We start from the raw sequence: 27,399 nt of genomic DNA, 5'->3' as shown, positions 1-27,399 counted from the left end.
ACTCGAGCTGTGGCTCGAATACGAAAAGAATTCATTCGGTATCGGGTGGGAGATAAAATCAGGATTCGGAAATTTACAAATTTTTACAAAATTAACGAAATGAAAAGTGAATGAAAAACAAACATTTCATTACTTGAAATACATAAGGTTTTATTTCGATAATTTGTGATTACATACTTTATATATGTTTCACAATATAACTGATAAGTACATCATAAATACAAAGAAGCGTGTGAAAATATGCGAATAATGATTAGTTAACATTATTATTAATATTATAGTTATCATTCATGGAAGAATATTTGAGAGATGTATCCTCTTTTTACAAGTTCTTCTTTATATAGAATTTAGATCCTTGCATTATATTTATGATAATTGATGATGAAGTTTAGACTTATCCTTATACGAAGTGGAAAGAAGTGATAAAATTTAACAAATATTTAACACAGTGGAAAAAGATTTACTTGCTCCTTCCTTCATTTTCTTCAAAATTTCTCTTCTCCTCTTTAGTCTTCTCAATGATATATTCTTGCCATTTTCTGTGATTTAAAGTTTCAAAGTCATCAACTTTAGCTATCAGTGTCAAATAATGAGACAATCTCACTAGCTCCCTGTCTTTTCTTCTAGTAATGTGTGCATGCCGGAATGGCTTTATTTTCAGTCCTGATTGTGGATTCATAATGAAGTTTCTCCTAATGTCATCAAACATTATAGTGTTCTTAGCAGAGAACTGCTTATATTTTCCCCATATGACGGCAAGAGGTTTTGCCATGATTGTACCATATTTTGACGTGTGAACATTGATCATAGCATTTGAATCAAGGTGACAAGCTATTTTATAATGTTGGTTATTAGAAACCCCGAGTACCTTCATCTTTTCATTGATCCATTTCATACTGGTTGCAGACCAAATCACTATGTCATAGTAAAGATAAGCCCATGTCAGAAACTGGTGAAGGAAAGGCCGCATTAATTCTGCACCAGTTTCTGCTGTTGACTTGTTATCAAAGATTGTATAGTCTATGTCGAGTACCAATAATTTCTTTCCTTCTCTGAACGGATTCAACTCTACAAACTTGTAAAAATTGATTCTACATTGAATTTGAAACATACAGATTTTCACATTCTCAATTTCTATCTCTTCCTCTTCGACCTTGAAATCATTAATCACATCAGGCATATTCTTCGGTGCATGACGAGCTTCGGCAATATCCTCCTCGCGAGAACCCATCAACATGAGCTTAAAGCCGGGTTTCATACCCAAGTTTCGTAAGATCTCCTCATCTTGAGATGCTTTGTCTGGTGGAAAGAAAGATACTATAGACACTTTAGGAACTTTAATTAAATCTAACAGTAAGTCTGACTAGTCTCCTAAATAAACAGATTTCAAAATATCATTGGTAGTAAATTAAAAACGAGATAGTTGTTCAAAGATAATTTTAATGTACATTGGTAACAAGTTAAGTATCTACATTATACTAAAAAAGACAATAAAGGGTGAAGGACCGTGAGAACAGTTCAAAACATAACCTTTGGTTTTGACGTTCAGAAGCTTCTGACGTTCCGGAAGTATCCCAGTTTCCTTGTGTATTCGTTCTTTCAGACCTCGCACAGTATCACCAAGATCTACGTCTGGGATTTCGATCTTCTGTCGACCCCATACTATGGTAATCTTTCCTACATGCTCCATTTTTATTTTCGAAAATACAATGACGCGACACCAAACGATAGACAATACGAAATACACGAGCGTGTACAATCACATTGTACAGTGAACGTACACTATAATACCTGATAATACCGTCAATAATTGTGATACACAATACACCTTTGTGTCGATATTGCAACGCGAAACTTCTCCTTCCTCCGGGTGGCGTTTCTGGATAATTCTCCAGGCAGTGTTACCACCTCAACAATTCATATCGTATTTGCGAAGTTATATTTTAATTAGTACATCAATAATACTGACAATTGTATCGTTAAATAATTAATTACACGAAAGTATTGTGCTGGAGTTATTTTTATATTTCTACAATTTCGTATAATTTCGCGCTTTCAGAAGAGAGTGCCAGCGATATCTTACGGTTAAATATGGAACTGAGTAGATGGTACAATCGGTAATTTACCGGCTTGGGTCATACTGAAGCGCCTCCTCTCGCAAACTATGCACATCGCGTCGATAAATTCAATTTCTTCTGTGATCGTTTCTCGCAAGTGCTTCGATCACCGTCCCTAGTATGATCGTCAGAAAATCACAGAAATTCTGATCTCATAAAAATTCTAGAAAGTTACTAAAACTGAAGAGTACTGTAAAGACTAGGAAAATCTTAAAGAACTTTTTGGGTAAGAAGGAGGATAAACGTTATGTACAATTAGTAATTACTCGCACTATTTTCATTTGTTTTGAAATAGTGCACCTCGAAAGCGAGACAAAGCACTCTAAACAGAGCGCATCCGAACAGAAAGCACACTCGAGGCTCTCTTCCTTGAGTCCATGTCCTAAATTGTCTAGCAAACAGGGTCCAGTGTCTGTTTGCGCGTAGACACATTAGCCTTTCCGTAGCAATCTAAACATTACGATTGTCGGTGTGCGTTCGGTAATTGCATCTTGGTGTCAACGTTGCAATATACCTGGGCTTGTTAGTCAATTTCCGTAGAAGTTCATTCGTGTGCTTCTGCTGTCCAAACTTCTCGGCATGATTAATGTACAAAGGTTTTCATAGAAAGGTAAAAAGAAAGTCTGGTAACTTTCAGTTTACTTAATCCGAAGTTCTTAAATAAAGAAGCTCGACGGTCTTGAATCTGATCGTCTCGAATGTTTCGAACATACTTGTTTCACGGTAGAAGCCGGTGTCTACACGAGGGATGGAAAGAAAGGTAATAGAAGAAACGAGACATAGTCGAGGGGGATGATCGATTGGAGGGAAGGAAGCGAGAAAAGAAGGGGATCGTGAATGCAACGGCACACTCGATGCTACTTTGAGAGGCTCCTATAGAATTCTACGGCGAAATGCCTCGCAGCATTCCAACAAACAGCAACAGCCCTCGTCCCTTTCTGTCGGTGAACTTATCGCGAGCTCCTATTCTCTCCTTTATTTAACCCCTCCGTTCTGACCCACATGGCCGCCGACTTATATCTGCTTCCAATTAAAAGAACGGAATTGGATCGCGTTAAAAAAAGCCGAAAGGAAGCGGCGCTGACCCCTCCTCCCTCTATCGTTGGATCGAGAGAAAAATCCCTGGCAAACAGGAGAGGGAAGGTTCTTTCAGAGCTGACCGAACCTCTGGCAACACCCCCTTCCTTCACGACCAACTTACCCCTGATTTCTCGCCTGGACGATTCTGTACTCGTTAAATTCCTTTGAATCGCGCCGAATGGCCTGCTAATTGTCTTACACGCATTTTTATCGCAGTAGTTCAAAATTACGATCATTGTATGATCGTTGAATCAATAAATGTATGAATCGTGAAGGCGATGCTTTGAAAGTGTAGAATGTTTGAAGCTAGCAATTACTATTGTAACGCAAACCATATACATTACGCCTCTGGCGTCCAGATGGTCCACAGTCAAAGCGCCAAGCAGAATGATTTAATGCTAATGAGCGTAATCCATTAATGATTCTGTGTGAATGTAGATAGGTATAATAGTCGATAATGTATTCCTTCAGGAAGGATACTATATTTTGACTAGCCACGATATCAGTGCATAGATTAATATAATGTTTCAATTGTAAACGACAATTAAAACGTTTCCAACAAGTCATAGGTAACGGTATTAATTTTTAACAAAAGTCTGCGACATCTGTGCGCCATCGTTCGCGTTTCACCGTGTCGTTAACGTTCGAAACCTTCGATCGGAAAAAGATATCGCTCGAATACTGCTTCTTTTTGCCAGGGATCTCGTGACTGCATCCCGTAATGCACAGCTGCGATTCTTTAATAATGCGTACCGTTGTTTATTTCAGGAGAACACGAACTCCCCTTGCAAAATACATACATCCTTTCCACGCGAAATTGCCCTGTTAACTTACGTTTCAACTTATATGTTCTCTCGAAAAAATATTTATTGCATGAATTATCGCGTACAGTATTTATAGTGAAACGACGATAAGGTTATTGATGTAACAGTGTTGCGAGCAGTAATAATACATGTAACAGCGCAGTTATAATAGCGAGTTGATACAATAATATTTGGGACTTAATTTATAATTTCTGTTGCTGGCTGTAGAACGCAATAGAGATTGTAGGTCATACAGTTATTATTAGCTTCTTGCGGTTGTATTAAATTTAGACATGAGTGTACTGGTCGGAATTAAGTTGCGTTGAACGAGCAGTTTCTTGCATGGCGAGTAAGAGATATTTTTGTTTCCAATTGACAGAAGAACCGTATTGATACATGAATGAATATATAAATTGATACACGAATGAATACAACGTAAGATTAATAATGTCCTTCGCTCTGAGAGCAGACAGACAAAGGGTTAGTTGTCAAATTATCGCGCAAGGAAGTGTCACGAAAAATGGCGAAACAAAGACGCTGTCGTTCCACAAAGGGCTTTGTGCCAATTGAATTTCTGCTCGCACATACGTTTGCTCGAGCAAGCGAGAAACCGACGAATTTTTGCGGCCGAAACACAGACGGGTCCTTCGTCTTGCCGCGAATTAATTACATTGGCGGGCCGAATTCGACGAATTTGCTTGATCAAATAGTCCGTTCGCAAACATTGACCGAGGTTTCGTCACCGGCGCGGTGCAAAAATATTTCTCGTTCGCTGGAATATTCATGGCGGCCGAACTGATCCGTTAATTAGCCCGCTGCGAGAAAAGTGAACTTTCATTAAATACGTTCGATCGTTCATCGTTAACGAGCTCCTCGATTTCTGATTGACTGGCTCGATACTTACCCCTACGTGAATCATTTACGAGCGATACAATAAAACCAGAGAAGTTCATGATGGGTTCAACCTCGTCATTTTTATTTAACTATTTTTTAACACTAAACCTACCAGCGTATAAAATGAGGTCAAAAAATAAATAAGCAAATGACTAAACATAAATTTGTACACACGTTAATTCTTCATCTTGATGGAGGTCAATGTAGATAGCTATAAGTGTTGTTAGTAAGAAATTGAACATTGTGTTATATGTGTTGAGAGTTTATCACGTTGATGTTATTATATATAGAATTTGTTTATGTTCTATGGATACTTGATACATAAGGAAGATATCTAAATTATTTTATAATTAACTGATATGTAAATAATCTCGACTGCAAATGTTTTCCTGTTGGACTTGAATTTATTCAACGATAACATGATAAATACTTTCCTGTTAGATAATAAAGTAAAATTATCGTTATTACGTGTCCAGAAATTTCTAACATTGGAACAGAACCTTATTGTAGGCAGTATTAAACAAATGTAGGAAGAAAATGAAAAAAGTCACGATTCAGATTGTTATTCACAGTTAAATGATTATAAATTTAATTTAACAAGAGTTGTTCCATCAATTTCATGTACGAGCAATAACGTGTCAGGTTTAAAACGTAACGGAATGTTAAATAGTCGTAAAGCGTATAAATCAATCGTTGTCAAGCGTTAATTGCAATTGACGATTAGTTATGCTTCTCATAAAAAAGGGGTGTTACAGAAATCGATCGAAATTCGATATGCATCGAACACAGAAATCTGTGACCACGTTCACATGCAGGAAATCCCATGATTGATACCGGACGACACAATGTTGTCTGCGTATAATGCATAGTCGCGCATAGTGTATGCACACCATGCATACCGATAACTGCACCGTGAATGCGCACTGCAATAACGGCGATGCAACTCGATATGTAAACGCGAACAGGAAAATTAAATCCATTTCTAACTGTTGTGCATTGAAGAGGATAAATTATCGAATTTTGCTCTTTCACCGAAAATCCATTGTTTTAAACTTCATTTTTTTGTTACAAGTCATTGCTTTTTTACTAGTTTATTTATTTGGAGCTGTTAATCCTTTGCGCTCGAGAGGTGACTCACAGTTACTATTATATTTAATACGATAATTTTAAATAAGCATTTTTTATCTGATTCTATAACATGACATGTGTGATGTATGAACATAGTGAAACAAACAACAGTGGAAATTATTAGTAAAGAAATAATAACCTCAAGAAAATTCATTCAACCCTTTGCGCTCGAGAGGTCTCACAGTAAAAATTATATTTAATACGACAATTTTGAATAAGCATTTTTTAACTGATTCTATATGACACATGTGATGTATAAACATAGTGAAACAAACAACAGTGGAAATTATTAGTAAAGAAATAATAACCTCAAGAAAATTCATTCAACCCTTTGCGCTCGAGAGGTGACTCACAGTAAAAATTATATTTAATACGATAATTTTAAATAAGCATTTTTTATCTGATTCTATATGACACATGTGATGTATAAACATAGTGAAACAAACAACAGTGGAAATTATTAATAACCTCAAGAAAATTCATTTAACTTTTTAACTAAATTTTAAAGTTGCTGTTTGTAAACAGTCAAATATCTTCGACTGCAAAGGGTTAATTTCTCAACAGAATTATTATTAATACCGAGTTAACGGACGTTATAAAATTTAATAAATATCTCAAAGAGGCCGAAAGGTCACGTGATAACACGGTCGATGTCGCTGATTTTTTTAATCAACAACTTCTAGAACGGTTCGTTGTTTTTACAAGCTTCACAATAATTCCATTGGAATTCCTGTGCTGATACGGGAACAAAGGACGCTCTATCCGCGGCTGCGCAAAGCCGATACACGGGGAAATCTCTGCTGGAAACCGATAAAATGATAATTAAAAAACTTCATTCGATAATGCGTTACAAAATCGGTGCTAAATATTGCGTATTTGCGCTGCTCTGTTGTAAGAGACCGTGGGCGGTCACAGCGTTAAAATTAGAGCGCTTATTGGATTATCGACATTACCAAATTTAACTCTCCGATTAACAAGTTTAACAAAAAATACAGTGCACATTTTAGCTCTAAATAGCTTATGGAAACGGTGTGTAGAATGTATCACAGTAAACTATACCTTACATATACATCACGATACCTTGCATATCACAATACCTTGCATATCACGATATTATACAAATTATCACAGTCTTGCTTACGCGTTAACAGCACTATTTGAACTTTGCGAAGAACACTATTTCTGACGTGAAATTTTTACGTAAATGAGAAAGCGATACTATAAGCACTAAACGCGAAGAATTGGAACACTCTTCGTTGCAGTCGGTTTTCTGATTAGAGGAAAGCCGGAGATGCGACGATCGGCGGAAGGATAGTAGCGAAAGGGTATCAGAGGGAATTTGGTCGCGGGAGTGCACGCACACATGGTCGAAAATCACGGGGTTAACACAGGTGCGGGCGATAAGCGCGCGCGACGACGCGCTGTGCCGCTCGACGCCGCGCGACGCCGCGTCGCCACTGCTGCAGGTAACGTAGAAAGTCAGTCCGACGGCGTCGCCGCACCAGACGTACGCGTGAGGACGCGCCTTTTCGTAGCCCCGCAATCAAACGTCGCTCGCGATCGAACTCGTGCACCCTCGCACTAAATCGTCGAAATTTTCACCGACAAACTACGTAAACTCGTGCGAACACTACAAACAATTCGCAAATAAAAAACTAGAAGAAACACGAAGATTGTTCCTGGATCTCTCGGTCGAATCGTGATCGTTAAACCGAGAATCTGCGTGATCGCAACGAAGATCGAGGAGAATTTCGAAAGTCGGTGCACCAAGTGCCTTTTTTCTTTCTGTTTTTTCGTTTCGGAGGGGCTCCGTTTTGTCCCGCCCCTCTGGGCGGCTCCTGGCTACCGGAAGTATCTCGTCTTGACGGACTTCTTCTCGCAGTACCAGCCAGGTACCGGTCGACAGAATGTTTTCCTCCTCGAGGCTTTTCCCGCCGATTTTCTTCGCGGCACTCTTCCTCTGCATCGGTGAGTGGCAGTTTGCAAAATGTTTCTTACGAGCTTGAGTGTGTTTAGTGTGCAGAGATGGCAAGTTGTGCAAGACGGCTTTTAACGGTGCAGAGTTTTAAAGGTGACCCCGTTAAGGGTTTTTTATATTCGGGCTGGTACCGTGTGATAAACGGTGCCATAACTGGGGACCGGGATGGTACCCCACGAAATATGGACTTGCCCTTATAGTGCCAGGTGTGGGGATCTCATGTATCTTGTGAAACTCACAGATTTTCAGATTTGCGAATTTGCAAGCTTTTAGGGTTCTCATTTTTTTTTTTTGTAAATTTAATTTCTCAATTTTTGAGTTACTACATCTTTAATTTTGTAAGTTTCGAAGTTTTCTTATTTTCTAATTCTTAAATTCCCACACTCCTAAATATCTAATTTCCCAAATTCCTGAATTTCTAAATTTTCAAAGCCCTAAATTCTTCAAGTCCTCAATTCCTCAAATTCTAAATTCCTACATTCACAAATTCCTAAATTTGCAAGTTCCTGCACACCCAAATTCCTAAATTTGTAAGTTCCTACATTTCCAAATTCCTAAATTTGCAAGTTCCTACACACCCAAATTCCCACACTCTAAAATTCCTAAATTTGCAAGTTCCTACACACCCAAATTCCTAAATTTGTAAGTTCCTACATTTCCAAATTCCTAAATTTGCAAGTTCCTACACACCCAAATTCCCACACCCTAAAATTCCTAAATTCCCAATTTTCTAAATACTTAATTTCCAACTCCTAATTTCCAAATTTCCATGCTTTCAATTCCCCTAATTTCCAAACACGCAAATGCTAAAATTTCCAACTATTCAATTCCCAAGTTAGAAATTCGCAGTGCCCCATTTTCCAAATTTCCACTTCGTTTGGCTCGCAATGGGATATTTGCAATTAAAACGTCCCCGCAATATTAATAGTCATATATTAAAAGGGGGGTCATGATATTTCCGCGAGCCATCTTCTCATCTCTGCACTTGTCCAACTTTCAAATATTCCTTGATCGATAAAAGGTTTAACTACCTTATTTAAAAAATTCCAGTCTAACTTTTTTATATTAAAAATTGAACCGAGATGAATGATGCAACGAGTTTGATACCGAGCATCAGAAGCCATTTTAATAATGCAGCATCAAACGTGCAATTTTCTCCCATTAGAATGTTTCTTTTTACGAGATTCAGATTAGATGATATCCGATGTTCAAAAGGGACACGAAACCTTATGTATTCTTAACTGTTAGTCGAACACGAATGGTCATTGTTCGACGTGCTGTTTAAAACAATCGAAGGATCGTTTGCCAAAACGTGACGACCAATATTTTGATAGCCGCTAGTGACATGCAGAGTAAATATTGAACGGAAATCGAACCGGTTAAATATGCACCGTTCCTTCCGTGTTTGATAACTCTGCAAAATCCATCGAAGTCCGTGAATTATTCTCGACGGTGAAGCATCGTCGTTAAACACGGTATCTTGGTTACTCGAATTCAAGAACTTCAAATTTATCCAAGAAAATTCTTTCCAATTTTTATACCACTTCATTTTAATTACACTACGTTTCTCTTTGGTTTGCGAAATTGCAAGGTTTGGTCCAAAATTTTAGGCTGTAGTTTAAAAGGGTTTTATGGTTTTAATTTTCTCGAGAAGGACGTTTTGAAATTTTAGTGTGTCACCATAAGGGTTAGGTTAGGTTAAGGATGTTATAGAATTTGAAAGGGTTACTAGGTTGAGGGTGTTGGTTTGCAAAATTGCAAGGTTTGGTCCAAAATTTTTGGCTGTAGTCTAAGAGGGTTTTATGATTTTAATCTTCTCGAAAAGGAGGATTTGAAATTTTAGTCTGTCACCTATAAGGGTTAGGTTAGGTTAAGGATGTTATAGAATTTGAAAGGGTTACTAGGTTGAGGGTGTTGGTTTGCAAAATTGCAAGGTTTGGTCCAAAATTTTTGGCTGTAGTCTAAGAGGGTTTTATGATTTTAATCTTCTCGAAAAGGAGGATTTGAAATTTTAGTCTGTCACCTATAAGGGTTAGGTTAGGTTAAGGATGTTATAGAATTTGAAAGGGTTATTAGGTTGAGGGTGTTGGTTTGCAAAATTGCAAGGTTTGGTCCAAAATTTTTGGCTGTAGTCTAAGAGGGTTTTATGATTTTAATCTTCTCGAAAAGGAGGATTCGAAATTTTAGTCTGTCACCTATAAGGGCTAGGTTAGGTTAGGGTAAGGATGTTATAGAATTTGAAGGAGTTGATTATTAGGTTGAGGGTGGGGTTTCAAAGGGATATGAGATTTTTATTCCGTGGTGTATTTACTGCAGCCGATAGAACTCTAAGTGTTGAGATTCTCAGGTTGAGGATCACTAACAGATAGAATATCGTCGATCATCTTCCGCTAATTAGCAGAATTATCAGTATTCAAAGCTACTTGTTACACTGACTGACAATACGCATCAGGTACCTAACACTTTCAACCGTGATATTCGATTAAATCCTCCATAATCCATTACGGTCCATTAACCGTTTCGATCAGGCTATCATTATTGTTAAATACCGTGCATCGATTGATTCCTTGTCGACTGGATAATTTGATTTTCAACCGAGAATTATCCTCAATTAGATTCGCCTCTAAAACACCTCTACCCACACCTCGATAAATCGAGTTAAAAACCTTACGTTATTTTAATAATAATTACGGTGTTCACACTTTGGTGCAGTTAATTTTCTCTCCTTTTTTTTTAATGGTGTTAAACTTGTTTCATGGACTGGGATTTTCGTAATCGACAGGGGCGATAATGTCCGGAAAGTCGACCACGACGGTCCGAGAAACGCTACGAGTCGAGTTCGCTCCCCTAATGAATAGCATTATTTCCAAGTTGAAGTTTACGGCCTAATCGAATTAGTCGCGTAGCGAGCGGATAGGGGCGGGTCTAACTGAATTTTCGGCTGTCCCACATTGCGAAATCGGGAGGTGGGTGGGCGAAACTGGGAGACACCAACGAGGCTACGTTTCTGCGAAATTGCGAAATTCTTGATGGCAGACGCGAAAAATCGCTACAACATCGCTAAACATCTACGTCGATCATATTTACGTGATCCACAATTGCTTCAAATGACATTAATAAATTTTACAAATTTTCTTCTATAATATTTTACAAATAGATTATCGATAATTTTATACATCTTTTCGTTCAGCCTACATCTACCTTTTCAGATTTATTGATTTCATCGGCGACACCCTTTTACATTGTCATTACAATGTTATTGATTTGCAATATGATTATTAATAATCTTACAGGCTTTCATTAACCACGTCGATTCTCTAGATTAATGATTTTCTAACCTATCGATAATCTTACACCCTTCACCCTTATGTTCTTCCGCATTCTCTTTCATTAACCCCTTCATTATGTCATGCGTCTCAAACTTCTAGCTTCATTATGATCAATAACATCTGCCTTATTTAATCATTAATAATAACTGTACATATAGCAATGTGCTCAGGTTAATTAACTCACAAATTCATTATAATTAATCTTACACCCTGCATCTTCAGGAATTTTCATTTAGGAAAGTGTTCAAATTCAATAGTTTAAAAATGATCAATAATTTTATTGTGTTGTTTAATCATCAATAATAATGTTTCAGTCGCAATAAGTATTTAGGTTAATTAATTCACAGATTCATTATAATTAATCTTACACCCTGCATCTTCAGGAATTTTCATTTAGGAAAGTGTTCAAATTCAATAGTTTAAAAATGATCAATAATTTTATTGTGTTGTTTAATCATCAATAATAATGTTTCAGTCGCAATAAGTATTTAGGTTAATTAATTCACAAATTCATTATAATTAATCTTACACTCTGTACCTTCAGTGACATTCATCTAGGAAAGTGTTCAAATTCAATAGTTTAAAAATGATCAATAATTTTATTGTGTTGTTTAACCATCAATAATAATGTTTCAGTCGCAATAAGTATTTAGGTTAATTAATTTACAGATTCGTTGTAAATAATCTTACACCCTGTATCTTCAGTAATATTCATCTAGGAAAATGTTCAGATTTATTACTTTAGAAATAATCAATAATTTTATTGTCTTGTTTACCATCAATAATAATATTACATTTCCAATAAGTGTTCAGGTTAATTAATTTATAGATTCGTTGTAAATAATCTTACACCCTGTATCTTCAGTAATATTCATCTAGGAAAATGTTCAGATTTATTACTTTAGAAATAATCAATAATTTTATTGTCTTGTTTACCATCAATAATAATATTACATTTCCAATAAGTGTTCAGGTTAATTAATTTATAGATTCGTTGTAAATAATCTTACACCCTGTATCTTCAGTAATATTCATCTAGGAAAATGTTCAGATTTATTACTTTAGAAATAATCAATAATTTTATTGTCTTGTTTACCATCAATAATAATATTACATTTCCAATAAGTGTTCAGGTTAATTAATTTATAGATTCGTTGTAAATAATCTTACACCCTGTACCTTCAGTAATATTCATCTAGGAAAGTGTCCAGACTCATTGATTTACAAAATGATCTTACACTCTGCTTGACTTAACGAATATTAACATTGTACATCCCAAAGAGCTTATATAAATTACTTCACAAATTCGTTATAAATAATCTTATACCCTGTGTACTTTTAATAATCCAGATGAATACATTCATTTAGAGAAGATGAATCCTTATCAACCTCATCCCAGCATAACAAGACTTATTAATAAACAAGATCTCCAACTCCTTATCAGTGTAACATAGCAGTCTCCGGAGAAGTAGTTATCAATAATCTCGCAGGCAGTGTTCAGCCATTAACCAGCATGTCTCTCATCTCTCGAGATGTCCAGATTCCCGCTTCCTCAGCAGAGAACGGTCGTCATTTTCCCGTGAAACCCGCGGTACTTCGAAAGTGGTCTCCTTGTTCAAGATCTTTGTGAACTGACCCCGCACAATGCGACGCTTTAACGCTGACGTTTCCCTTTCCACGTAGCCAGGCAATCAGGTAATGGAGACTCTTGAAAGGCATCGAGTTTTTTTTCTCTCTCCCTCGCGCGCACGCACACACCCTTTATCCTGCACATCCCGGTGTGCATCTAATAAGAGGATGAATATGAAGTCGCTGCACCCCCCACGACGTGAACTATGATCTCCCCCCGGGCACAGGCCAACACTTCAGGCCAGGAACTTCTCTATTCAAAGAGGTAATAAAGCGGATACGACGTCATAAATATACCAGCTGCATCGTCGTAGACCTTTATCACTTTATTACCATCATCGTCTTTGGCTTCGTCGGACACGTTCATGGAAATCGCTACCATTAGACGCGCTGATACCATCGTTCTTATACACGGTTCGCTCGTTGTCGATAGCTTTTGCCGCGATTTGTCATTCTCTTCTTTGCTTTATTTTGAATTTCTGATGCGGGGATTTGGGGATTTGGAGAGGTAGGAAATTGAGAATTTTGGGTACGGTGATGTGGGGATTTGGGAGAGTGGAAATTTGGGAGTTTGGGGATTCGGGGAGGTAGGGATTTGGGGGTGTGGAAATTGGGGAGTTTGGGGATTCGGTGGTGTGGGATTTGGGGGTGTGGAAATTTGGGAGTTTTGGAATTCGGAGAGATAGGGATTTGGGGGTGTGGAAATTTGGGAGTTTGGGGATTCGGGGAGGTAGGGATTTGGGGGTGTGGAAATTTGGGAGTTTTGGGATTCGGGGAAATAGGGATTTGGGAGCGTAGAAATTTGGGAGTTTTGGGATTCGGTGAGGTGGGAATTGGGGGTTTGGAAATTTGGGAGTTTTGGAATTTGGGGATGTGGGGATTTGGGGGCGTAGAAATTTGGAAGTTTTAGGATTCGGGGAAATAGGGATTTGGGGGCGTAGAAATTTGGGAGTTTCTGGATTCGGTGAGGTGGGAGTTGGGGGTGTGGAAATTTGGGACTTTTGGAATTTGGGGATGTGGGGATTTGGGGGCGTAGAAATTTGGGACTTTTGGGATTCGGTGAGGTATGGATTTGGGGGTGCAGAAATTTGAGCGTTTTGGGATTCGGTGATGTGGAGATGCGGGGGAGTAGAAATTTGGGACTATTGGAATTCGGGGAAATAGGGATTTGGGGGTGTAGAAAATTCAAGACTAGAAACATAAAAATATAAGAAAAATAATCCTATCCAAGAAGAATTCTTCACGAATCTTACAAATCGATAAGTAAGTTAGCACACCGCCTACGATTAACCTCGCCGACATAATTTATTGCGTCCAAATACATACCGCAATAAATTCACCAGCGATCGATAACTTTTCGAAGGAATTCTTTTGAAATTTTCATTTCAACTATGAACTATTGGTTCCATTGAATACAGTCCGCAGTTTTATGGAGTTTCCGAGCTGAATGGTTATCGATAGCTTCCACCGAAGGTGGATTTCAGATCTTCAGGTTGACGATGAACTTTTCGTTCCTTTGAACATAGTTCTCGGTCTATTTTTGTAATCCTATTATGGATACGTCGTGGAGCTCTTATATATGTCTCATAAATTTATATTAACACTTTGATCGCATATTTTATGAAATGTATCGAAGGGGATTGGCAAGTATTCTTGAGAAAGAATTGTGCTGCAACCTAATTCCTTTTATCCGTAAAGCTGTATAGACTTGAATCGCTAGGTGTATGTGTTACTATATTTTCGGAAGTTCTGGATTTTTATATTTTTGGATTTGTGTGTTGAGGAATTGTATATTACCGAATTATTATTTTTTCCAAGTCGGTATTTTACGAATCCCTATGTCACCGAATTCTTACCCTCCCAAATTTCTACTCTTCCGAATCCCTATGTAACCGAATCCCTAAACTTCTAAATTTCTGCACCCCCAAATTCCCACACCCCCAAAATCCCACATCTCCAAATCCTCACATTTCCAAATTCCCACACCCCCAAATTCCCACGTCCCCAAAATTCCACGTCCCCAAATTTCCACGTTCCCAAATTCCCACGTCCCCAAAATCCCACGTCCCCAAATTCCCACGTCCCCAAAATCCCACGTCCCCAAATTTCCACGTCCCCAAATTCCCACGTCCCCAAAATCCCACGTCCCCAAATTCCCACGTCCCCAAAATCCCACGTCCCCAAATTTCCACGTCCCCAAATTCCCACGTCCCCAAAATCCCACGTCCCCAAATTCCCACGTCCCCAAAATCCCACGTCCCCACATTCCCACGTCCCCAAAATCCCACGTCCCCAAAATTCCACGTCCCCAAATTTTTACGCCCCAAAATCCCTCGTCTCCAGAATCCCACGTCCCCAAATTTCCACGTCCCCAAATTCCTACGTCCCCAAAATTCCACGTCCCCAAAATTCCACGTCCCCAAAATTCCACGTCCCCAAATCCTCACATCCCCAAATCTCCACACCCCCAAATCTTCACACCCCCAAATCCTCACACCCCCAAATCCCCGCACCCCCAAATTCTAATTTCCCTCAAAATTCTCAAATCCCCAAAGAACCCCAATAACTCCAAATCCACAACACACCTTCATCCTCCCTCCATATCAAACCTCCACCCATCAATCTCCACATCATCGACATCCTGACACGAGAGGTCATCCCTGACCCATAGCCAGTCAGAAAATATGTATAGATCTCGAAGATATAATATTTTTAAGGCCGTGTCGCGACGTCAATAGAACGGCACGAAGATATGCATAGAGTCGAGCAGGCGGTTCGATACATCCCTTTCCTGGCGAGCTTTCGACGTGGTTAATTTCGATGAAAGGTCGAGCCGGGGTGGCAGCATGCTTCTGAAAAAGGGAAAAAATCCACGAGAATCGTTCTCGAGGTAGCCGTGAAAGATCGTCGATCTTCGTTGACCCAGATCCCCGCGTTCAAAGTGTTAAAGTCGATCCTTCTGTTATTCGTGCGTCCTGTCTCCACCGCCGTTGTTTGCCGAGCTGCAGATTGTTTTTTCCGGAAACAGCGGTCGAGATTTTTGGAAACCGATGCGTCGTCAATCATTTTTACGCCAGGAGTCAGCTTTTACTCTTCGTGCACTGTTTCAGGACTTTGGCACGCTTTTATTCTTTAATTATTTTTAGCAGTTTTTTTGTTTAATTATAGCGATACTGTAATTAGAATTTGAGAGCGTAATTTGTTTAAGAAAGAAGGAAATTTTTATCTGTGATAATCGTGGAAAATTTTATTATTTCGAAGTACGAGTACGTCGCATGTGATTAATTTTACTAGAATTTTCAGTTTGAAGTCTAATTATTTGCATGGATTAATTGATATAACACTCTGTTTTAATATCGCTGTGATTATCACCTAAATAAATCTCAGTCAAGGGGTTGATGTTACAAAGTGCTTTGGCGAATTTCCGCGGTTAAGAAAGAATCCTTATTAGCAGAAAAGAGAGATAGCTCGCGCTGAAAATAGTGACCGGCGTTAAACTTCCGTTGAGTTCGCAAAGGAAGCACGATGGAACTATCCCGGAATTCCAACCTTAAGTAACGCGAGCTTTCTCCGAATTATTTCACCATTTTATGCTGAGGGAAAATGGCTGGAAAATCTGGAGCTGAATATTTGAATAACTTGAGCACACAGGTTAATGTATCAGAAAATTGGATTAAAATTGAATTAATTACAGACTGTGGTTACACTGGTAACTGTTCTAAGAGCATCTTTTTTATTTATCTACGAATGTAATTTTCATTTGTTGCATTTGAAGTGTAACTTCATTGTAAATCGATCAAGCAGAAGTAGGTTTAGGGTTACAGATTTCGTGACACGCGAAATCGTTTCATTAAAGCAACGCAATGTTGGTGTTGGTGGTGTCATAAAAATATAATGGGAGCAAGAGAGGTGCGGATCGCGAGCTTTCTCGAGCGCTCTCAAGCCTGCTGTTCCAAGAAAAGGAACTTGAAACATGCGGTCCACCGTCCGCAGTCTTCATTTTTAATAGCGTGTGTTCAGTTTAATGGGAACACGTGTGTGCGTTCGTCGACTGTGGACTCTTCGTGATGAGAGGGCTCGAGTAAATCGCGCAGGATGCTTCTTGTCACTCTTCCATCGATTCCTCTTCAAACTTTTTTTCGAAATATTTATCGTATTACCAACGTTCGCTGTTTATCATCGATTTAGAGTTATTCAATTCTTCGAAGTAATTCAATTCTTTATCTACGCGATTCTTTTTATTCGAGCTTTCGATAATTTCAAATTAATGTATGAGGCTCTGAATATTGTTGTGTTGCAAATTATTTGTGGTGTTGCAAAGCGAAAGGAAATCAACATTAGTTAAATAGTACAGCGTAGAGTCGGTGGTCTAAATAATACTCATCAAGATGGCGCCATACCTCGACATGTTAAAGCCACCGTAAAAAGTCAGTTCCAAAGACTTCCTGACATGTTTCACTAACTACAGTTAGAACCCTTAGACTCCTTAAAAACCTACAGTCACTACATTACAAAGTTAATATTACAAAGTTAACAATTAAAAAATAAATATATCACACGGTCGCTAAACACAGTCCATACGGTCCTAAAAATTTAGTGTCAGGAACGCGGATTTTCCTGCATATTTCAGTCGGTTTTTAGCGGGACGTCCGATAACACGATGGGGGAATTCGAACGAAATAATAGGCACATTCGTGAAGATTATCGGCGGGCGTTGGCGCGGGCGCGCGTTATCATCGCGAACAACTGGAAGCGAACAATGGCCAGCAAACGGGAGAGCACGGAACGCACGAAACACGCGGACGTTGTATAGACGAATGCATGCAGCGCACACACGCCGCCAATTCGATGTCCAGCTCGATTATGCGGCTGTTTGGACCTTCCATCGACGAGCCGGTGATATACACACCGATAGATACGGATTTCACCGTGAATTATAATTTCATGACTTTGATGATTAGCGACTGGCTGCTGAGCGCTGCCAAACTTATCGGCGTCGATCGTTACGGCTACAAACCTCGTTTCCAATTAGTCTTTGATTAGAACACGGTTAATTCGGGGTGTGTCCGAGCGGTTATGGTCAAAAGGATTTTACTATTGTTTCGTTTATCGCGAACAAAACATTGATTCATTCTATAATGTATGAAGTGGTAGTTAAGATATGCATTGTTTACTTGGTTCATCTTTGTGGACTGTTCTTAGGATTTTTCTAGGCTTTCTTCTGATTTTATATACGAATGTATGATTTTTTTAGAGTTTGCTGAGTTGCTTGAGGGTCTGAATTAGTTCCTTCATTTGTGCAATGGATTTTCTATGATCTTTTTAAATTTTTAATTGATTCTATATATGACTCCTGTATGATTTTCTCAGAGTCTCCTCAGAGTTGCTTGAAGATCTTCATTGGTTTCTTCATTTCTTCAATAGATTTTCTATGATCTTTCTAAATTTTCTGTTGATTCTACATGACTCTAGCATGATTTTCTCAGAGTCTCCTCAGAATTGCCTGAAGATCTTCATTGGTTCCTTCGTTGCTTCAATACATTTTGTATGATCTTTCTAAAAATTCTCTTGATACCACATATAACTCCTTTATGGTTTTCTCAAAGTCTCCTCAGAATTGTCTGAACATCTTCACTGGTTCCTTACAAGATTTACCTAGTGTCTTTCTACTTACTTCTCAAGTTAAACATAGCCCTGTAAGTTTATAGAAAACCTAAGAAGTTAAACATAGCCCTTTAAGTTTATAGAAAACCTAAAAAGTTAAACATAGCCCTCTGAGTTCATACAGAACCTAAGAAGTTAAACATAGCCCTCTGAGTTCATACAGAACCTAAGAAGTTAAACATAGCCCTGTAAGTTCATACAGAACCTAAGAAATTAAACATAGCCCTGTAAGTTCATACAGAACCTAAGAAGTTAAACATAGCCCTCTAAGTTCATAGACAACCTAAGAAGTTAAACATAGCCCTCTAAGTTCATACAGAACCTAAGAAGTTAAACATAGCCCTCTAAGTTCATACAGAACCTAAGAAATTAAACATAGCCCTGTAAGTTCATACAGAACCTAAGAAATTAAACATAGCCCTGTAAGTTCATACAGAACCTAAGAAGTTAAACATAGCCTTCTAAGTTCATAGACAACCTAAGAAGTTAAACATAGCCCTCTAAGTTCATACAGAATCTAAGAAATTAAACATAGCCCTGTAAGTTCATACAGAACCTAAGAAGTTAAACATAGCCCTCTGAGTTCATACAGAACCTAAGAAGTTAAACATAGCCCTCTAAGTTCACAGAGAACCTAAGAAGTTAAACATAGCCCTCTAAGTTCATAAAAAACCCCAGAAGTACCTTCTCTAAAAATTCTTCAGGAATCTGCGAAGTATCTTCTATTCTTGAGGAGCCCTAAGTCTTCCCCATCAAATTGCACCTACTTCCTCGTAAGACTCTAAAACGCAGAAAGGATAAAAGCTCGAATGATCTTCTCTAAATACCGCAAGCAGAATGCACCGGAAGCGGTAGCAGCATTAAGCGTCTTCGTCCAAAGGTTCGACACGAAATGACAGTACTTTTCTTCGCGTTACAAAGCAACTCGCATGCACAATTGCTTCGAAAGAGTTTCAGCGGTCCTTTACAAGTCGAAACCGTATAGTTTCGTGCGCTTGCAAGAATTTCGATGCTTAGGTGAAATTTTTCTATCGCGAGCTCTCCGGGAAACGTCGAGTATCCTTGGATCTCATTCAGCGGCATCAAGGAAACGGTAGATTTGCGGTAATTGGATGAGGATATCGCGCACGGTTCGTCGAAATTACCAGACCTGGAACTTTTCAGCTCTCCAGCTTTCTGCCTGGTAAAAAGTCGGATACGAATTTCGAAAAGTCGCGAAATCGTGGATTTGATCATTTTAGGAAGGATGGTACAGAGAAATACCATAGAATTTTAGCGGAATTTCCCCGGGAGATTATTTCTGTATCCAGGAATTTTCAGCAAGGAATTTACACTGGTAAATCAAATTATCGACCCACTTTTGAGAATTTTATCCCGAAACAATGTGCTGAATATTCCCTGAAATTTTCTACTCTGTAACCGAGTAAAATGCAAATTTTACACCGGTAAAATCACGGAAATCTGGACAGTGTCGTAGTCGAAAAACTGTTCCCTGTCGCGATCAGGTTCTTTCGATCTTGCAGCGAAAACGTATCGACAGCTCGTGGCAGGCTTAAAAGCTTTACAAGGAAAAGTGTGGAAAGAACGAACGGAAAAGTTCAATCTTTCAAAAACGACCCACTTCGTACCACGTTTAGGCTGTACCTGAAGCACATCGAGAACGATGGCGATACGTTTCGCTTCGGCTTCGATTCGTCAGGCTTTACGTTGCATTTCACGGTGTCGCGGCTAATCCGTCTAATTTTTCTGGATCAGGTTCTTTAGCATCTCGGATTTACTGCCCGTATGTGCTTCTTGGATTTGTTTTTAGTCACAGATTTGCTCTATTTAATGTTTTTTTTTAAATGAACATTTCTGGGAGGAGACATTTTTTTGGAGCTAAGAGTTAGGTTCTTTGTCGGATTTAGGAATATAGTGTGGAGTATAACGTGTGATACGTTGAGAATGCAGTATGAATACGTGAGAATGTATCTATATTTTTCAAGATTTATTCCAACACCACAGGATAATAATTTCTTTTGAAATTTCTCAGAGAGTTTATTTGATAGTTTGCAATTCTAAGTAGTTCTAGTCAATCATTATATGAATACGTGAGAATGTATCTACATTTTTCAAGGTTTATTCCAGCACTTCAGGATAATAATTTCTTTCAAAATTTCTTAGATAGTTTATTTGATAGTTTGCAATTTTAAGTAGTTTTAGTCAATCATTATATGAACACGTAAGAATGTATCTACATTTCTCAAGGTTTATTCCAACACTTCAGAATAAAATTTCTTCCAAAATTCCTGTCAGGGAGTTTATTCGATGCCTTGCAATTTTAAGTAGTTCTAGTCAATCATTATATGAATACCTCAAAATATACCTACATTTCTCAAGGTTCATTCCAATACCTCAGAATAAAATTTCTTCCAAAATTCCTGTCAGGGAGTTTATTCGATGCCTTGCAATTTTAAGTAGTTCTAGTCAATCATTATATGAATACCTGAAAATATACCTACATTTCTCAAGACTTATTCCAACACCTCAGAATAAAATTTCTTCCAAAATTCCTGTCAGGGAGTTTATTCGATGCCTTGCAATTTTAAGTAGTTCTAGTCAATTATTATATGAATACCTGAAAATATACCTACATTTCTCAAGGTTCATTCCAACACCTCAGAATAAAATTTCTTCCAAAACTGTCAGGAAGTTTATTCAGCGCCTTGCAATTTTAAGTAGTTCGAGTCAATCATTTCCCTCGCAATTATTTGCAACGTAACGACATAGAGTTTCAGTTAACCAAGAGCGATTAAATCGCAATATAGGTTATATTACACTCACCATCTTGTCGCGGTAATAAACGTTTTACGGTTGTTCGGGGATCGCAACAGGCGGAAATTAATAGCGACACGTTTTATTGCGAATCGAGGTAATCCATCGTAAACTGAGATTCTTGAACAGCCGTCAGATTCGCTGGATTAAACGATTAGAAGATTCTAATCCTCCCGGAGATAGATCCCGGATACCCAGATCACGATAAGACGGACGATGTTGGAAGAGATTGATATAATGAAGAGAAAAGACTCGAGTATCCTTCGAGATTCGCTTGAAGCCTCATTTGTAAGCTCGTCCATCAATTTAATGTTACAGAATCTCCCTTGTTAACCTATTTTGAGAACCTGCCCTCTGTTTTAATCAGTTCTGTTTTATTAGAAAGTACATAATTAAAGACGCTGGTGTAACAGGAATACGTAGATAAAAATTATATAGACGAGACAAGAATTGTGTGCATATAAGATTAATATACATGAAATAGACGTAACAAGAATTATATAGATATAACATATTCGATAGTTCGCAATTTTAAGTAGTTCTAGTCAATCATTATATCAATACGTGAGAATGTGAGAACCTGCCCTCTGTTTTAATCAGTTCTGTTTTATTAGAAAGTGCATAATTAAAGTCGCTGGTATAACAGGAATATGTAGATAAAAATTATATAGACGTGACAAGAATTATGTGGATATAAAATTAATATACATAAAATAGACGTAACAAGAATTATATAAATATAAGATTAATATACATGGAATAGACGTAATAAAAATTATATAAATATACGAATGACATAGACGAAATAAAAATTTATTAGACACAATTATAGCACAGAAATATGCAATAACAATGAAGAAGCTTTTGAATTATATTTGATATTACCAATGATCGATAAACATGAAGGGTGCAGTGATAAATAACACGAAATTATGGTCAAACGTCCCACTGATACGGCAGTTATTCAGCGAGGAACCCTTCGAGTAATCAGAGCTTTATTGTAGCAGAGCTTGCAAACGACGTCCGTTATGGTCGCTTTATTACAGCGAAGGGTGAGCTGATCCGAATACAGATTTATGTTAAATTAGGCGATCAAAGACCTATGATTCAACGTCGTTCTCTTGACCGAAGAAAACACGTAAATTAAATTTGGAAAGTTTTCAAAGCCGGTGACAAATTTGTTTTCACCCTTCGAAGATTTTACGGGAGTTCAAAACAATGGTCTTCAAGATTTTCTGCCAAAGTCTTCGATTAAATTTCTCTTGACAATTAGCGCACTTTGTTTCATCGACGAATTTTGTGATATCCGCTAAATTTTGAAGCGTATAATTAAAGTCAAGTTTGTACCGAATTTCGTGTCATCGAATAATTAGCGACTAATAACGAGAACTAACAACGCAGCGAATAACGAACGTTTGAATCTGAACAGTATTTGTATAGCGAAAATATTGAAATATTAGCGATTGTCGAAAACGGGGCCACATAACAGCGTGCAAACATTGAAACAAATGGCCGACGTGTTCAGTGGCTCTTCATGGATGGTTAAATACTTGAAAATAAATTTGCAGTCGAAGAAATGTGCATAAAACGAACATGTCAACCTGACCGAAACCGAAAAGTGGTTTCGTTATTTCCATTAATTACTACTTGCCGCATCGTTAACAGAATCGAGAGCAATTTGTTGGTTAAAATTACACTACGTTCTTGTTTTAATTGGTTGAACTTTAAGAATTCGGGAAGGGACGAATGCGTATGACTCTTCCGTGTGCAGACACTTGTTTTGCAATTAATCTGTTTGGTTAAGAATCTCGAACGTTTGAAGCAAGTAGAACGTGACAATGTGCTGTTAGACATCTCTAATTCCTCTGAAATAGTATCTGAGTTCAGTGAACAATTCCTTTTAGTATGTAAACTCGAGCGGAGAACACGTTGATGACGTTCTAAGTAGAACGGGTCAATCATTCATCAGTCAGGTTCACAAAACAATTGAATTGGTATTCTGATTGTTTTAAAATAGCTTATAAATAGACTGCAATGGAATACTAATTCAAAATATACTGTACAATAGGCTGGGTACTCTAGACTGGATACTTAAGTAGTATATCTCAGTCTATGATCAGACATGTCCTTACTAATGAGCTTCATTTAAATTCTGACCATTTCAGAGTACTTACACTAAGCATTTAATGTATCCTATAATTTCTGAGTGTCCAGAGTTGAAAGAAAATCAAAAGATATCCTAAGATATATATAGTTTAAGTAGTACAGGTCAATAATTGATCAGACGTACTCTTAAAAAATCCATGCCATCGATTGTTTAATAATTGTGTATGTATAATAACATTCTCACGGGTATTGTCAGTACTGAAATGAAGCATCTTTGTACCACACCGAAGATAAATAAAAAAATTGAAGTATAAAGTAAAGAGTAGAGCAAGAAACGAAAAAGACGTTGATCCGGCAGACACGATTTCTCAGGATCAAGAGCGTCGTTAAACAAGCATGAAGAACGATCAACACGCACGATGGAATAACGTTATTAACCCAGAAACGAGGTTTCTTTTTTCAAGTTCGAAAGTTTGAAAGTTCCGGGAGGCTGCTCGATGCCCGTCGACGATAATTGATCACCGGGAAGGATGGGAAACTAGGGTCCAAGGAAGAAAAAAACCTTCATCCATGGGCTGTCGCGTGCCTCTCGACGGCCGTTCGTTCGCGTCGAAAACTTGATAAAACTTCCGGGCGAAATTTTCAGATACTCGCGGCATAATCTTTTTCTTGTCAGTCGTTGTCCTATTTTCCGTCACGAGACCGACGGCGCGGCGCCTCCTCGTCGTCCTGTCGGAAGCCGACGTCCTCCGGGGGTTGAAACGCGAAATAATGGACGTCCAACACCGGAGACGGAAAATTTCTTCACCTTCCGAACCCCTTTCGATCACCCAGTTTCCAACAAAGATTGCTCTGCCGAAGATCTCGATTCTCAATGTCGCGCGTTTCCGCATTTCTTGCTCGCGGAATATGGAACTTCGGGACGGGGGAATTTGGGGGATTGGGTGTTTGGACGTTTGGAGATTTGGGGACTTGGAAATTTGGGGGTTGGGAGGTAGGATCCTTGGAGATTTGGGGACGTGGAAATTTGGGGGTTGAGAGTTGGGATCTTTCGAGATTTCGGAGCGTGGGAATTTGGGGGTTGGGAGTTAGGATGCTTGGAGATTTAGAAACGTGGAAATTTGGGGGTTGGAAGTTGGGATACTTGGGGATTTGGAGACGTGGAAATTCGGGGGTTGGGAGTTGGGATCCTTGGAAATTTGGGAGCGTGGGAATTTGGGGGTGTAGGAGTTGGGATCCTTGGAGATCTGGGGACGTGGAAATTCGGGGGTTGGGAGTTGGGATCCTTGGAAATTGGGGGGCGTGGAAATTTGGGGGTTGGAAGTTGGGATACTTGGGGATTTGGAGACGTGGAAATTCGGGGGTTGGGAGTTGGGATCCTTGGAAATTTGGGAGACGTGGAAATTTGGGGGTGTAGGAGTCGGGATCCTTGGAGATTTGGGGACGTGGAAATTTGGGGGTGTAGGAGTTAGGATCCTTGGAGATCTGGGGACGTGGAAATTTGGGGGTTTCGGAGTTGGGATCCTTGGAAATTTGGGGGCGTGGAAATTTGGGGGTCTAGGAGTTGGGATCCTTGGAAATTTGGGGACGTGGAAATTTGGCGGTTGGGAGTTGGGATCCTTCGAGATTTCGGAGCGTGGGAATTTGGGGGTTGGGAGTTAGGATGCTTGGAGATTTAGAGACGTGGAAATTTGGGGGTTGGGAGTTGGGATCCTTGGAGATTTGGGAGCGTGGGAATTTGAGGGTTGGGAGTTAGGATCCTGGGAGATTTGGGAGCGTGGAAATTTGGGGGTCTAGGAGTTGGGATCCTTGGAAATTTGGGGGCGTGGAAATTTAGGAGCCTAGGAGTTAAAATCTTTGGAAATTCGGGGACGTAGAAATTCAGGGTTCGGAATTAGGAAGATTAGAGATTTGGGGATGTAGGAATTTGAAGCTCTGGAAATTTGGAAACTTTCGTACTTGCAAAGGTAGCTATCTAAATACTTACGACTTTGAGACTTTGGAATTTTGGAGCCATAAGCACTGAAAAATTTAGAAGTTTCCGACACAGAAACTCTAGAAAATAATTTCAGTGTTTAGGGATCCAAGAAACTTGAGTACACAAGTATTGAAAAATTTATACAAATGAAATCCAAAAATCCAGAAAGCTAAATTCCCAAAACGCCCAAAACATTTCCTAGTTTTGAACAATTTAACTATGGTTAAGACACACCCGTATACGGCGGGGGTTGAAGTTTCACCCCTCCTGTAATATTCTTACGAAACTCGGAATGTAGGTCGGTCGGTTGACGTCATTACTATCTGTTATCGATGTATATTATATTAACGTGTCGTTTTTATCGGAGGTGGCCGAAAAAGGACGCCGAGGTTCCGTGCTTTCTAATACGGCGATAAGGGGAATGAATTATTTGGGTCCCGTACAGGGGCTTGTCATTAAAACACGCGTCAAGTTCAGCCAGCCGGAATGGAAGACGCGTTTCCTTTATAAATAACTTCGTTGATTTACCGTCAGACCGGTTCTAGAAATATTCAGAGCGGTTCCGTCGTCGTCGTCGTCATTAATTTTGCACTGGGTTATTGCGACCCCAAGGATAACGCAGACAGGCTATTAATTCGAGATTGCATACGAACACTTAATAATAACTTAGCTAACAGTTTTTTTAAATTACGTGTCCTGGAAGATGAAAGATTTACGGAGGGATCTTGAGCACCGCGTCCGACCATTATATCGCGATTTTTCAAGCTGAACCGCGGTGTCAAATCCAACAAATTACTCGTCATTTTCGGAGCGCGCCTTGACGGCTACACCATTTCGGTTTATTATATTTTAAATAATTTATACTTTAATAACTATACGACAGAATTTACTTATCCTGTAGAGCGATTTCTCATCGCAAGATTAAAGAGGACTTCATGAAATCCCGTCTGTCCACTCCTGGGTTAATTACCCACATTTGCCGGGTAAACAACGGCAGCTGACGAACTCCAGTTTCGGTATTTCTCCACGATATTGTTCATCTAGCGAAGCCGTGTCTCGCAATTTCATCCTCAGCAACGATTTTGTCGTGCACTTTTTTCTCATCGTTCCTTTTTCGAGTAGAAAGCGGTCACCGTGGCCGTCCAGTTCTAACGAGCCCAGCATACCGCGCGAGGCAGAACGAAGGGTGATTTCCAGTTGGTTTGCGTGGGTGCGCTTACAAGCTCACATCATTAGAGTCTTTGTACCGCGGCCACCCAGAGAGGGACGCTTTCAGTTCGTTTCACAGCCTCTCAAACCAGCGGCATAATTTTTTCACTCTCCTTTCGCCGTTGCTACGCCTCGCCATTGATATCGTATCGCGAGACAGAGAAAATCATTACTGCACGGCACACTTCCATTTTCCGACAAGTAACTCCCTTCTTTTCCATCTGCGAAATTACAGGAAACCGTGGGAACCCACGATCAACCTTCAACTTTCGAGATAGCCGCGTACACCTCTCTAGATTTTGTATTTGATCAGGTGGTCAGACTAGTAGATCAAGACAGGTGGTCAGACAAGTAGAATGAGACATTCAGGTGGTGTAGAATAAGACAAGTAGAATAAGACAGTCAGCTTGTCTGACTAATAGTAAGAGACAGTCAGATGGTCAGACAAGTAGAGAAAGACACTCAGGTGGCCAGACAAGTACAATGAGTGGATCAGGTAGTCAGACAAGTAGAATAAGACAGTCAGCTTGTCTGACTAATAGTAAGAGACAGTCAGGTGGTCAGACAAGTAGAGCAAGACACTCAGGTTGTCAGACAAGTAGAATAAGACAGTCAGCTTGTCTGACTAATAATAAGAGACAGTCAGGTGGTCAGACAAGTAGAGCAGGAC

At 39.0% G+C, this 27,399-nt stretch overlaps 2 protein-coding genes across 2 annotated transcripts in view; one reads left to right on the top strand and one right to left on the bottom strand.

Moving 5' to 3' along the window:
* Positions 1-27,399, top strand: part of Oamb (Octopamine receptor in mushroom bodies) — a 265,798-nt gene that overhangs the window by 153,579 nt on the left and 84,820 nt on the right. The gene's annotated exons all lie outside the window — the stretch shown is intronic.
* Ublcp1 (Ubiquitin-like domain-containing C-terminal domain phosphatase 1) lies at positions 125-1,882 on the bottom strand. The gene is made up of 2 exons (XM_003701393.3): positions 1,531-1,882; positions 125-1,299 (listed from the first exon to the last, which is right to left on the bottom strand). Exons 1-2 carry the CDS (start codon positions 1,688-1,690, stop codon positions 461-463), a joined length of 999 nt encoding a protein of 332 aa, XP_003701441.1. The 5' UTR covers positions 1,691-1,882; the 3' UTR covers positions 125-460.

Source organism: Megachile rotundata, chromosome 13 (genome assembly GCF_050947335.1).
Source record: "Megachile rotundata isolate GNS110a chromosome 13, iyMegRotu1, whole genome shotgun sequence".
Lineage (NCBI taxonomy): Eukaryota > Metazoa > Arthropoda > Insecta > Hymenoptera > Megachilidae > Megachile > Megachile rotundata.
Note: the sequence above shows the minus strand (reverse complement) of the source record. Positions and strands in the feature narration are given on the sequence as shown.